General features: G+C 42.7%; 2 protein-coding genes across 4 annotated transcripts; one reads left to right on the top strand and one right to left on the bottom strand.

Moving 5' to 3' along the window:
• Positions 1 to 3,248: 3,248 nt before the first annotated feature.
• LOC128895120 (methyl farnesoate epoxidase-like) lies at positions 3,249 to 7,061 on the top strand. 2 transcript variants are annotated; one of them, XM_054157393.1, is made up of 10 exons: positions 3,249 to 3,390; positions 3,923 to 4,174; positions 4,257 to 4,545; positions 4,699 to 4,937; positions 5,009 to 5,220; positions 5,438 to 5,524; positions 5,614 to 5,755; positions 6,035 to 6,252; positions 6,454 to 6,888; positions 6,922 to 7,061. In XM_054157393.1, exons 1-9 carry the CDS (start codon positions 3,303 to 3,305, stop codon positions 6,469 to 6,471), a joined length of 1,545 nt encoding a protein of 514 aa, XP_054013368.1. In that variant the 5' UTR covers positions 3,249 to 3,302; the 3' UTR covers positions 6,472 to 6,888; positions 6,922 to 7,061. The 2 variants fall into 2 exon arrangements, with proteins under 2 accessions (XP_054013368.1, XP_054013367.1); XM_054157392.1 differs by having other exon boundaries at positions 6,035 to 6,888.
• Positions 7,062 to 7,222: 161 nt separating this feature from the next.
• Positions 7,223 to 12,212, bottom strand: LOC128895121 (methyl farnesoate epoxidase-like). 2 transcript variants are annotated; one of them, XM_054157395.1, is made up of 8 exons: positions 12,085 to 12,212; positions 10,121 to 10,375; positions 9,794 to 10,031; positions 9,505 to 9,664; positions 9,328 to 9,439; positions 9,060 to 9,240; positions 8,372 to 8,628; positions 7,223 to 7,415 (listed from the first exon to the last, which is right to left on the bottom strand). In XM_054157395.1, exons 2-8 carry the CDS (start codon positions 10,230 to 10,232, stop codon positions 7,228 to 7,230), a joined length of 1,248 nt encoding a protein of 415 aa, XP_054013370.1. In that variant the 5' UTR covers positions 10,233 to 10,375; positions 12,085 to 12,212; the 3' UTR covers positions 7,223 to 7,227. The 2 variants fall into 2 exon arrangements, with proteins under 2 accessions (XP_054013370.1, XP_054013369.1); XM_054157394.1 differs by lacking the exon at positions 12,085 to 12,212 and adding an exon at positions 11,117 to 11,763.
• Between the last annotated feature and the right edge of the window lie 38 nt (positions 12,213 to 12,250).

The raw sequence follows: 12,250 nt of genomic DNA, 5'->3' as shown, positions 1-12,250 counted from the left end.
TTTGTTAAGCCTTGGCTCTCCTTTACGTTTTCAATATATTCTCCTTGTACCTGCTATGTAAACAACAATGTCGTTTAATAATAATAATACTGTGGATTGACGAGGTGTATAAGAACAGTCAAAAACTGTATGAGTATGTTCGCGCTTGTACGATACCTTTGAAGCAACGTTGAAAGACAACCTGTCGCCGCCACCTCCCGCGTACTTTTCGCATGAACAATATCGAGTCACTTGATCCCAATTTAGCAATAATATCGTTGTTCGATCATCCGCAACGAGGATCATCGTGTGTGGATACCTTTAGCTGGCCTCCGTCGTGAGTTGTGTGCATTGTCGAGACAGAATCGGCTTCAAAGCGCGACGAGAGAAACTTTTGCCCGATCCAGTCACCAGGGGTCGAACTTTTCATCGTGTCGTTCGATCGCGCCGGTCGAAATAAAAAACAACCGGAGAAATGTCGTATAGAGTAATTTCTATTCGATTCAACACACGCGCACGCGGTTTTCACTTTCCTCGCGGTCTTTTTCCTTCCCTTCGTTTCGTCGCATCTGAACGCATAAGTTCAGCATCCGACGCGTCATGCATCCGACTACAAGCGCAGTATCAAAATAAATAAGACGTGCATCAAGTAATAGTAAATTCGAGTCGCTAACCGTGAAACGTTCACGAAACTCGGCGCTCCAAAAAAAAGTTGCCCAATGACACCATTAAGGAGATAGCCAAGGACGTTTCCCCTAGAAAATTATGTTTAATGATCTCGGACGTGGAGGAACACTCGGATGGAAATCTTTGGCTGTGGAATAGCGAACGGCTGCCGCGATAACGATCAATTTTACACTTTGGTGGCGAGTCTCGACGCGAACGTTGCACGCGAGGAAACAATGCACAATTAGCGCCGCTTTAAAGTAATTTCTGCCATGAATCACAGCCAGGCCTAGGCAAAATTGGTCGTAACTTTTTTTATTACAGAGGAATTTCAGCGAGATGCTTATAGTATACTAAGTTAGCTCTAAATATAGAATTTTAATAATTTAAATTTAATATTTTAGGTAGCAAAGTATAAAAGTAATAAGTGCTTCGCGTTTTACGATGTTATTTAGTCTTGAACTTTTGTTGTTAAGGAAGAAGTAACTGTCCCGAGGAAGTTAGGTAATCGGTATCCGTTGCTTCCACTTCGCAAGTGTTGTATCTGCAAACACTGCTCGTAAAACATGCACGTTCGGGCATGTGACATCACGCGTGTTTGTTTGAAGCTTGCATGCATGAATGTCAATGCTCTACGTGATTATTCAAACAGCCATTAATAACTATGAACGATTCAAAACTTCGTCGATAAACAAAATTGTCTTGAAGCTTGCTCTCATCTATCGCTTTTAAAACGCAACATATCTCGGTCGAACGAAGTAAGTGTTACCTACTAGTGAAGTTAGATATCGGCTTATCATATCTCGGTACGGAATTTCTTTGAAAACAAATGTAGAACAAAAATGTGAGACAAAGCTACTTTCCACAACTTTCCAAAAAGGCGATCCCTAAAGCCGCTTTGCGGACGCATTGAAAGTTTCTCGTCGCTGCACGCTCGACGTTACGGAAGGTCAACGTCGGACACGAATAAATCGCCGAGTGTTCCAAGACGTACCGGATGCATCAATTAACCTCCTCGGTCCCCATTCTTTCCTTCGGCCGGAGAAAGATATTTCTTGCACGACTCGAGCTAGTCGAGATCCCATCAAAGTAACCGAATCTTTAAATCGCAATGTACGCCCATGGAATTAAAATAATTATAACAATATTCGTTCGCAGCGCGCAATGACAATCATCGAACACAAATATTATTCCAAATATCGAACATTTCTCGATACGCTTTCGTCTAGAAATAAATCCCACGAGGAGAAGTCGTCACTGTGCGCCGAGATGATCATGGCGCCCGGTCCTGCAACGAATAAAATAACAATATTTTAATATTCAAACCAAACCACTTCGCAGCGACCGTATCGTTTTAAATAGACTTCGCGGGAAAGCAGAAGCCAACCCATACGGACTCGTGCAAAATTTCGTAACCTGTTTTGTCTTCGTTTCTGGGAGCGATACTTTCTCTCTGTTGTACTCGATAGCAGCCAAAGTAGCAATAATCGTAAAGTACGCGTGCATTACAATGTACAGCTGAGGTTAACAAGTTGGTGAACCTGTTCGCTTTTGATTTCCTTTCTGGTTCTCTGAAAAGCGGAACCAGTTCGGTCGCTTTAATCGGCTTGTCCAACCAGGAAACAATCCAATAACGGCTTCGGAACTTTCCTTCTTATCGTACATTCTTGTTCCGTTCGATTCGTTTTCTTCTGCAACCTTCTCTGCAAGAAACAGCCGGTAATAGATAAAACGAAGGAGACGATTTACGCGAAACGCACGCTCTACTTGACGCGACCGATTATCGCGCTGGTATCAAACATACATGCGAGCATTCTCAAGATTTTTTAACAAATTCTCACACCCGAGAAACGAATTCTTAAATTCTAAATAATAGTTGGAATCCATTTCCGAGACTTCAGAAATGAATTCTCGAGTAGAAAAGTTCTCCGAGAAGTATTCATTTTCTTATTCTCGATGTTTCTTCGGAAAATAGTTTACGACCGGAAGTCTCGTAAGGAAAACATCGTAAACGATGATTTAGAAACGTGCTTCGAGATCCGCTGAATCTGTCGCGTGTCTAATAAATTAGTTTAAAGGTTTCCCTCTTTTTTTCCCGACATCTTCAATCACGTTCGGCGCGATTGCTCCTCCAACTGGTATCCCGGCTTTCGGTGAAAACAAATTTCTACTAAAAGTTCTTCCGTATCGCGGGGTCGTTGGCCACGGTTATTCCGTGTTCTGGGTCGAAAAGTGTGTCTCGCGAGCGAGTCGCTTGCATGCGGATGAACGATGTGAAACTTGTATTAAAATAAATGATCGACGTACTACGCTACGGCTAGCGTAGCTATTATCCGTAGCGTAGCGCAGTTATTGCATCGCGACGAAGAGAATTCTCCGGTTCCGTCGAGAGCATAGCTAACGAGGTCCATTCATCGTTGCGTTCTCGGAGAGTTATAAAAAAGACGAATGACACTTCTATAACGGAGCATCGAGCTCAGGGAGCGCCGTGAAAAGGATGCCTCGGCACAAAAAGATATTTTCGTCGGAGGCCATGGGTGTCACGCCGATAATATCAGAGGGTGGCACCAGAATCGTTTTTGTTGCCGTACGTATATATGCTTGGTATACGAAACCGCGCTCGAAGTCACGAATTGAACGAATCAGTGCATCCGAAGATGCTGTGCGCGGCGATGTCGCTTCTCTTCGTCCTTTTCTGTGCCTTCTGCCTCTACGATTGCCTCAAGCCGCGCAATTTTCCTCCTGGTGCGTTCGTGCGTAGTGGATCCGCAATTAAAACTTAAATATATTAGAAATTAATCGTTAATTTAAATGTAATCGAGTATGTGGCAGTAAAATTGCCCTAGTAAAATTGCCCTAGTAAAATTGCCCTCTGGGAGTAGTCTTCTCGGTAGACATCTGTGGTGGCCTTGCCTATCGCATACTTCTCTGTAGTTAAACTATTATACGTACCCGTGTGAACAATTTTTTAAATTCGATTAAGAATTTTCGGTAATAAAACGAACCGTTCTAGACTCCTGGAAGTAGCAGTCTTCTCGGTAGACGTCTCTGGTGACCTTATATCTATCACAGAAAATACTTCTCTGTAATTAAACTATTATACGTCATTCAAAAATTTCTAAAAATTAATTACCAAATGTGTGTAGTATGTATATAATTTGTATGTGTATATTTGTATGTGTATATTTGTATGTGCATATTTGTATGTGTATATTTGCATGTGTGCCGTTTAATTAGATACGTAACTAGTTCTTCGGAACGTTCATCTTCTGCCTAGGTCCAAAATGGCTGCCGCTTGTGGGCTGCTTCCTCGGGTTCCGACGCTTGAGGGCGAAAAATGGATACGCTTATCTAGCATTTCAGGAACTGACGAGGACCTACGGACCAATCTTGGGCCTGAAGCTGGGAAACCAAAAGGTGGTTGTGATCTCGACGCACGACCTGGTGAAGAAAGTTCTCCTGCGAGACGAGTTCAACGGCAGACCCGACGGCTTCTTCTTCAGGGTTCGTTCCTTCGGAAAAAGAAAAGGTGTGCGTTACTACAAATTTCTTCGGCAGACTGCAATTTCGTTCACCGAATTACAATTATTTTATTTTCTGAATCCTGTCAGGGATTCTGTTTACCGAGGGCCCACGATGGTCTCAATGTCGCCGTTTCACCATGCGCCACCTCAGGATGTTTGGATTAGGCCAGTCGGTCATGGAGAAGCAGTTGACCGTCGAGGCAGAGAACCTCGTGAGGTATCTGCGTCGTGCCAGCGCGATAGCTCCAGTTCCCATGCACACCGCCTTCGACATCGCGGTACTGAACTCTCTTTGGTCCATGTTTGCTGGTCACAGGTTCGACTACGAGAATGAAAAGCTGACGGAGATGCTGGAAACCGTACACGATGCCTTCAGGTGCGTCAGAAACCTTCGAATCCTCCGAACAGTCGGTCGGAACGTGAACGACATAAAATAAATAATATTCCACCTGCGAAACCTAGTTCTAAATAAGTCCATCAATTCTACCACGGTTGGTCTCAAGTACATTTATATAAATTTCTATTATAGATTGATGGACACCATGGGTGGGATAGTGTCTCAGATACCATTCCTCCGCTTCGTCATACCAGAGTTGTGCGGTTACAATGAACTAATGCGAATCCTGAGGAAGCTTTGGAGCTTCCTGGACGAGGAGATAAGCGTCCACGAGAAGCGTTTGTCATCGAACGAGCCTCAGGATCTCATCGAGGCCTTCCTCTTGGAGATCTCCTCCAACGACGGCAAGCGTAGCGAGACAATTTTTGATCGTGTGTAATCTTTCTTGTTCGTCTTGAATGAAGGATTCGTGTGCGCATTGAACGGGTTCGTCTTTTTTCAGGAGAGAATTTACTGGTACTATGTCTGGACCTGTTTCTGGCTGGCTCGAAGACCACGACCGACACTTTGGCGACCACGTTGCTATTTCTGTCCCTGCACTCGGAGTGGATCAAAACGCTTCGAGATGAGTTGGATAATGTTGTGGGTAGATCAAGGGCCCCTGCTTTGGAAGATTATCCGTCGATGCCGTTGATGGAATCGTTCCTTGCAGAGGTGAGCGTGTTCTTTAGGTTTGTAACGCGAACTGTAACGTTATATCGGGTAAGGAATTGTTGGCAGAGATTTTGTGGAAGATATTCAAACAATGATATTAATAAGTGGAGTGTAGAGCAGTGTAGAAACTGTACAAGGGATTGTTCCATAGATTTGATTAGGACATTCGACCTATTAAACTGGAATAAAGGAAGTTAAATAAATGGCTTTTAACCAGGTGCAGAGATTTTTGATCCTGGCACCTCTCGGAGTACCTCACAAGACCATGGAGGATGTAACTCTCAACGAATATCGCATACCAAAGGTAAATATGATACATACAATGGTCTACGTACGATACATAGAGAAACGGCGGTAGGGATTCATTTATTGTACACATTCTCATTGTTTTAGGATACAATCGTCCTTCTGGATTTTCATAGCGTTCACAATGACGAAGCATACTGGGATCGCCCGCACGAGTTTCGACCGCAACGATTTCTGGACGAAAGTGGCCGATTCAGTCAGAAAAATGCGAGCATGCCTTTCGGTTTAGGTAACCGGTAGCTACCTCAAATTAATTACGTGGGACGATTACCATTAATATTTATTAATAATATTAATATTTCGTTCACCATGAAATTTGGTAAAAATGTAAATTTTTCAAAGAAATTCGATCCAGCGAAACGATACTTAACGATTGCTTAAAGTCGCCATAACTCTACGCGGAGCACGTAATACTTCGCGAGAATTGGTTGATTGGACGTTTAGCGACGCCCACGCAAATTGTAAAAAAGACGGAACCCATTATGACGACGATTCGCGCGTATTTCAGGCAAGAGACGGTGTCCCGGAGAAATGCTAGCCCGCAGTTCCTTATTCTTGTTCTTCGCCTACGTTATACATTATTTCGACATCGAAATTTCACCTGACCACGACGAGCCAGACCCGAATGGTTACGATGGTTTCACTATATCGCCGAAACCGTATTACTTGAAGCTCACCGCGAGATCCGACATCGCGAGCCACGTAAACGGAGATTCGGAAAGTATCGTGAGTAAATTTATTTTCACAATCGTAACCAAAATTTAGTTTAAACGCAACATAGATATTAGCGTACAAAAATATTTAAATGGACAAAGTATATTTATTTATATGCAACGGATGAAAATATTTTAAAGAACGCTAATGCTTGGACCGAGATTCATTTTAAATAAAGGTGTTCTTATCGCCTCGATGACGTCTAATTTCCAGCGGCAAGAAAACATTTAGCAGCCAGCGTTGGGGCTCCGTATACATAAAAGGACTGAATCGCCACGTGGCGCGACGCTGACGGTACATTTGGACTTCCGCGAAACGAGATGATTTCGACGAACACGTGAAACGACGCCTAAAGCGACTTTCCAGCGGCAGGAACAATAAACAAAATTTGAGAGAAAAATTTGTTTAATTCAAGCAAACAGGCGTCTATCCGCGTGTCGAGTTCCTCCGAACGGAAAACGTCTAACCGATGCGCGTGGAAACATCGTTTAATTATTTCTTGGTTACTCGTGCTTAAAGTTTCCGCACCTTATGCAAACAAAGGACTATCTTATCTTATGTTTGGATCGTACTGGACCGAGTTTCCGCCAGTGCATCCCTATCACCCTAGTTATAAACAAATCCTCCGAGGCTACCGCGACTCTCAGAGTATACCGCAGTAGACCGGTACGTTTTCTGCAGTCACCTGGCAGAGAAACGGAACGTTGTCGACGATTCCTATTCTCAGCCACCTCTGGCGAAGCCTGAGTGTTTCTTGGGAAAGATAAGAAAATATATGACATCTTTCTGTAGAAAATTTCCTTATCTTTATTTTAATAACTACTATTCCAGTGAAAACAACGCGTTTGCGAGGTACCTACGACATCTTTTATGTCGACGATTGGACCGGTGGTGTCTTACTCAATATTTGCAACGACTGAGTAAAAGTATACGGAAAGAATCGGCTCGATGGATCGGAAGTTCACGGTCGAATCTAAAGTAGTCGGATTAATTATTTATTCGTGGCACGACTAATATGTCGTATGGCTTGGGCGAGATCAATATGCCAGAAGTTACTTCTATGGACGTCGGTCCTTTACCAGGAACCGGAAGCAGGGAATACTTTTGCATCACACCGATGAACAGAAGGAACAACGCCGTCTTCGCCAACACGTCGCCGGGACAGCGCCTTTTTCCTAAAATGGAAAAGAAAACAGATATTGGAACAATTAGAGTTTCAAAGGGAAACGAAACGATTCTTGGCGAGATAAATACAAATAGTTCAAGATCTTCCAAGGTCGTTGAAGAGCAATTCAAGGAAACGATGATAATCTCTGTGAGAAAAAAAAAATCAGACTAGATCTTCAGATGTCCTTGGCGCTACCTGTAACCAGACAAACCTCACCACGCCATGTCTCCCCGTGAAATCAACAGCTTCTGTTCGTAACGTTCTCTTCTCGCTTCAAAGATAAACGAGCTATCCAGCTAACCCGTCTTAAGTGGCACCTGTATAGTAAATCCTCTCCTCGGGGTAATAATTACGGTGACAAGTTTACGCTCGTTTTTCACCGCGCGTCAACCGCGTTTCCGACTTTCCTAGAGACATCAGGAAACGTACAGAGAAAAGGTGCCGGCACGCATAGTTACGTGTTATGGCGGTTTAACCTTTCGCAGACGGCGTCCGGATTTACAAGACAGTCCGCGTTTACCGTTTTCGAATCGACGTCGTGAAATTCTTCACGAAACCTAAACGATCGTCGCGGACTCGTTAAAGTAGTCGTTCGGTGGATTTATTCCATGAAGGATTTCGACGAAACTTCCCTCGATTGTTCTTTCATTAAATACGAATCGTGCGAGCCCGTTTCGATTTAAATTGACCACCGCAGTTTTGTGTAAACCGATTTCAAAATTTCTACGCGTACAGATCTTCGCGTGAATTTGTTCAATTCAAATGAAAATGGTATTTAGGCAGCTGTAACTTCGATACATTGTAAAAATAGAGATCATAGATTATTTAAAAATGGGTAACGATTAGCGACCCCGAGATGTAAATTCATTAAAATCTGAGACCGAATGTAGAGACGTTTTTAACGTAATTACGAACGTGAAGCTACTTCAACGAAAGCTAACGTAAACGTGCGCGAGTGGATACCTTTTCCGAAAAACAAAGTGTTTGGGGCGTTGTCGAATTCTCCGTCTTTGAGGAACCTCTCCGGTTGAAATTTCTCTGGATCGGGGAAGATATCGGGGTCCATGTGGACGGAGTTCAGGTTTATCAAAACGGTGCTGTCCTTTGGTATCCTGTAGTTCTCGAGTCTCGTTTTCTGTAGAACGCGACGCGGTCCGATCACCGGTATCACCGTCCAGCGACGTTGGGTTTCGGTCATCACAGCCCTCGCGTAAGGAAGCCTGTACAGATTTTATTGACAATTTTACCATTCGAGTTTTTAACTTGTGAACCCTGGTTCTTCATCTATTTATACGTAAATTGGGGCCCTCGAAGAGCGAAGCCAAAGATTGCAAGCTACTCGTTCCTAAATCCCCCTGAATCACCCGTTAATCCGTGCCTACTTGAAGCTTACATTGATTTCGTATACTTGAAGCTTACATTGACTTCATATACTTGAAGCTTACATTGATTTCACATACTTGAAGCTTACATTGATTTCATATACTTGAAGCTTACATTGACTTCATATACTTGAAGCTTACATTGACTTCATATACTTGAAGCTTACATTGATTTCGTATACTTGAAGCTTACATTGATTTCATATACTTGAAGCTTACATTCCTCTTCGTTGACCAAGGAATAAACATAAGATACGTAAAGAAATTACTTCGGCATGTCGGACAAGTCAGGAAGCCTGTCAGGTGGAATCACGGAGTCGATTTCCTGTTGAAGCTTCCGTTGGACGTCCTGGTGCACCACCATGTTCAGAAAAAGGAGCTCCAAAGTCGTCTCCGTAGTGGTGACGCCAGCGAGAAAGAGGTCGATCATTATCATCACTAATTGATCGTCTAAGAAACAAGATTAGAAAAAATGTAATTAGTCGCAGAAGCGGGAAGAAACTATCCCAAAGACGCGATACTCTCGAGGAAGCGTACCAGTGAAGATGGGATCCTCTCCTTTCTCGTTGACCATCTCGTGGATGAACATGTCTATCAGGTCCGCCTCGCTCCCCGCGACGTACTTCTCTTTGTGTTCGACGATGATTTCCTGAAGATGAAAAGTATCGTTTAACAAGGAGAAGATATCGTAATCGATTCGCGTACCGTACGCACCATCAGGAATTCCTTGAGCTTGGTGTTCAGCGTGACGAGAAGTTTGTAACCGGACGCCTCGGGCGCGACGTAACGAATCCAAGGGAAACTTGAGAGAATCCCTCCGGCCATGTCGAAAACTCGCGCTCGACGTTCCATCAAGTCGACGAAGTAGTCTAATCTGTGGGGCAAGACGTCGAAGAGACAATAAACGATCACGATTCGATGAATTACGAACGCGCGACACGCTTTCGAATCGATTCTAAACTCTCGCCGCGGATCGTTACCTTCCATTTTAGATTTCCGTTACCTCGCGTTCTCGCTGAAGCGCGCTCCGGTCGACAGCCTCCACAGGACGTTTATCACGACGGGACTGATCACGGGTTTCAATCGATATACGCCTCCCTTCTTCAAACTCTCCAACGCGATCGTTAGCTCCTCCTTGATCATCTCCGACATGCCGTATTTCCCGAAGCCGAGGGACTTCAAGGTCCATATGGTCCATTTGCGCAGGAACTTCCAATGCGGTCCGTCGTTCATCGTTACGCCTGAATATAAATCATTCGGTTTATTGAAATAGAGAATATCGTGAGAATACTGTCGTCGACTTAACGTTGAGGTAAGGTAGCGGTACTACCTTGCTTCTTTCCAAAATTTCGTATTTTGATGAACTCGTTCCAAGGTCGTCCGTCGAATTCCTCGCTTTCCAACACCGTTTGGACGGACTTGCTTCCGGATACCACTATCATCTTGCTGATACCGAGATTTAAGGTTATCACTTCGCTGCCGTATCGCCTGGAAAGTTCAGAGAAGGCCAAGTGCTGTCCTCCAAGTTCACGTGCGAGACGTTTCAGTAAAAAGTAGTTGCCGATATACAGCCACGGGAATGGACCTGAATGATAATGCGTTTTAAGGAAATGATCTTGTTGTACGTATCGTGAGAAGACCAGATAACGTTACGTTAACTGAAGCGTAAGGACAACGAATGGTTCAACGATTTATTGCGATAAACAGAGACAGTGTTTCGTATGTAATAATATGTATAAATTAGACGATTGTTTTGATGTTTCAAAAGTCATTTAACTATCAATCGCTTAATTGATTTGTAAACATTCTTTCGAATTTCTGTCTCTGTTATTAGTTGACGTATATTCGTTAATTGAATCTAGAATATATTCTATATACGTTCTCGTCGGTTTCTAATTTTCTCAAAAATATTTTCTACTCGTACCAAGAACACAATTCCTTAGAAATATAAAGAGTCGTTCTCGCCGGTGTTTTCATTTTTTTTTTTTTTTTTATTTAAATTTCATTCGCTATTCCTCGTACGGTAAAGAAAGCCAAGTAAAAGTTCGTTCAACGCTTCGATATAAAAATGAAATTCTCTGTAAGGTACGGTAGAAAATTAAAAACGGATTTCCACTATCGAAAGATTCTATTTCTTAGTTTTCTTCGGCGGAAATGTATTGACAAGAAATTAAAATGAAACAATTGTTGCGGCGCGAAGGATCAGACGTATCGATATTACACGATGATAAGGAGGGACGCGTAGATGCAGAAGCGATCGATATATTGATACCGTTGTACCGATCAAGCAAACGCTACGCAAGACGTCCACACGCACTTCCGTTACCTGGCGGATGTTCTTCCGATCTTAGCTTGATCGCCAGATTAATCAGTAGCAACACCACCACCACGATCATCAGCGTCCCTGTGACGAACATCGCGGAACGTATCGTTTAATAGCGTGTTTATTGAATTCTATTTCCACCGGGGCTACCAAGTCTGATGGCGAACAAACGTAGACTATGCCAAAGTGCCGCGAACGATCGTTAGTGATTCCTTGACGAATTTTATCTGGTCGTAACTAACATGCAGTGTATGCACGTTGAAATGATCGCAACAGTTTATGAGCGCCCAACTATCGCCGATAACACGGCTCCCTCGATAAGCCTGTGCCTGGGCCGAGTAGTTCTATAAGCTAAGCTCTCGGCTCTTTCTTTGCGAGCATATCAAAGTCGAAGAAAGAAAGAAGACAGAGTTGGCGATGCTTCAATGTGATATAGTTAGACAACTTTTCCTGCCTGATGGGTTCGGTCTCAGGTCACAGCATAACGTTACGTAGGCTCGCTATAACGTCGTGTTCGGTATCAATTACGTGACAACGTTACTCTTAAGTTATAATACGCCTAGGACAGACAAACGCGAGCTTCGTTTCATGAATACCTTTACCCGATGGAACACTTTCTTTTGCCGAAAAATCATTAGACACGCGGATTATACGCATTTATAATATATCATAATATACATTACATGTTAGATATACTCTATAATTAATACAATAATATAATTCAATTCATAAAAATAGTGGACATGTAGTTACCTAATGGAAAGAATAGAAAAAAAAAATTACGAAAGATAATCATCGTATCCGTTGACCGATTTCGCCGAGAAATAAATTAGATAACAGCATGTATACATAGATAGAATAAGTCACAGAAATATTCGTGACCTCTTTCTCTATAAAATAGTATTTTTCTTGTAATTGACCTTTTATTTGATTTAATAGCAGTAATGAAACTTGCATAGTAGATACTAAACTTAGTAACAAGCATTGTTTTTTATTGCGTAACAGTTTCGATTATTCAACATAAGATAAATTAACTGTTTAACCGAGCTATCCCAATGTTATACTGTTCAATTATTAGTTTTATGTTTTAGAGGATGTTTGATTATTTTTAATTGCTTTGAATTCTTGAATGCTGAT

This window comes from Hylaeus anthracinus, unplaced genomic scaffold (assembly GCF_026225885.1).
Source record: "Hylaeus anthracinus isolate JK02 unplaced genomic scaffold, UHH_iyHylAnth1.0_haploid 4, whole genome shotgun sequence".
Lineage (NCBI taxonomy): Eukaryota > Metazoa > Arthropoda > Insecta > Hymenoptera > Colletidae > Hylaeus > Hylaeus anthracinus.
This window is presented reverse-complemented; position numbering and strand designations above follow the sequence as displayed.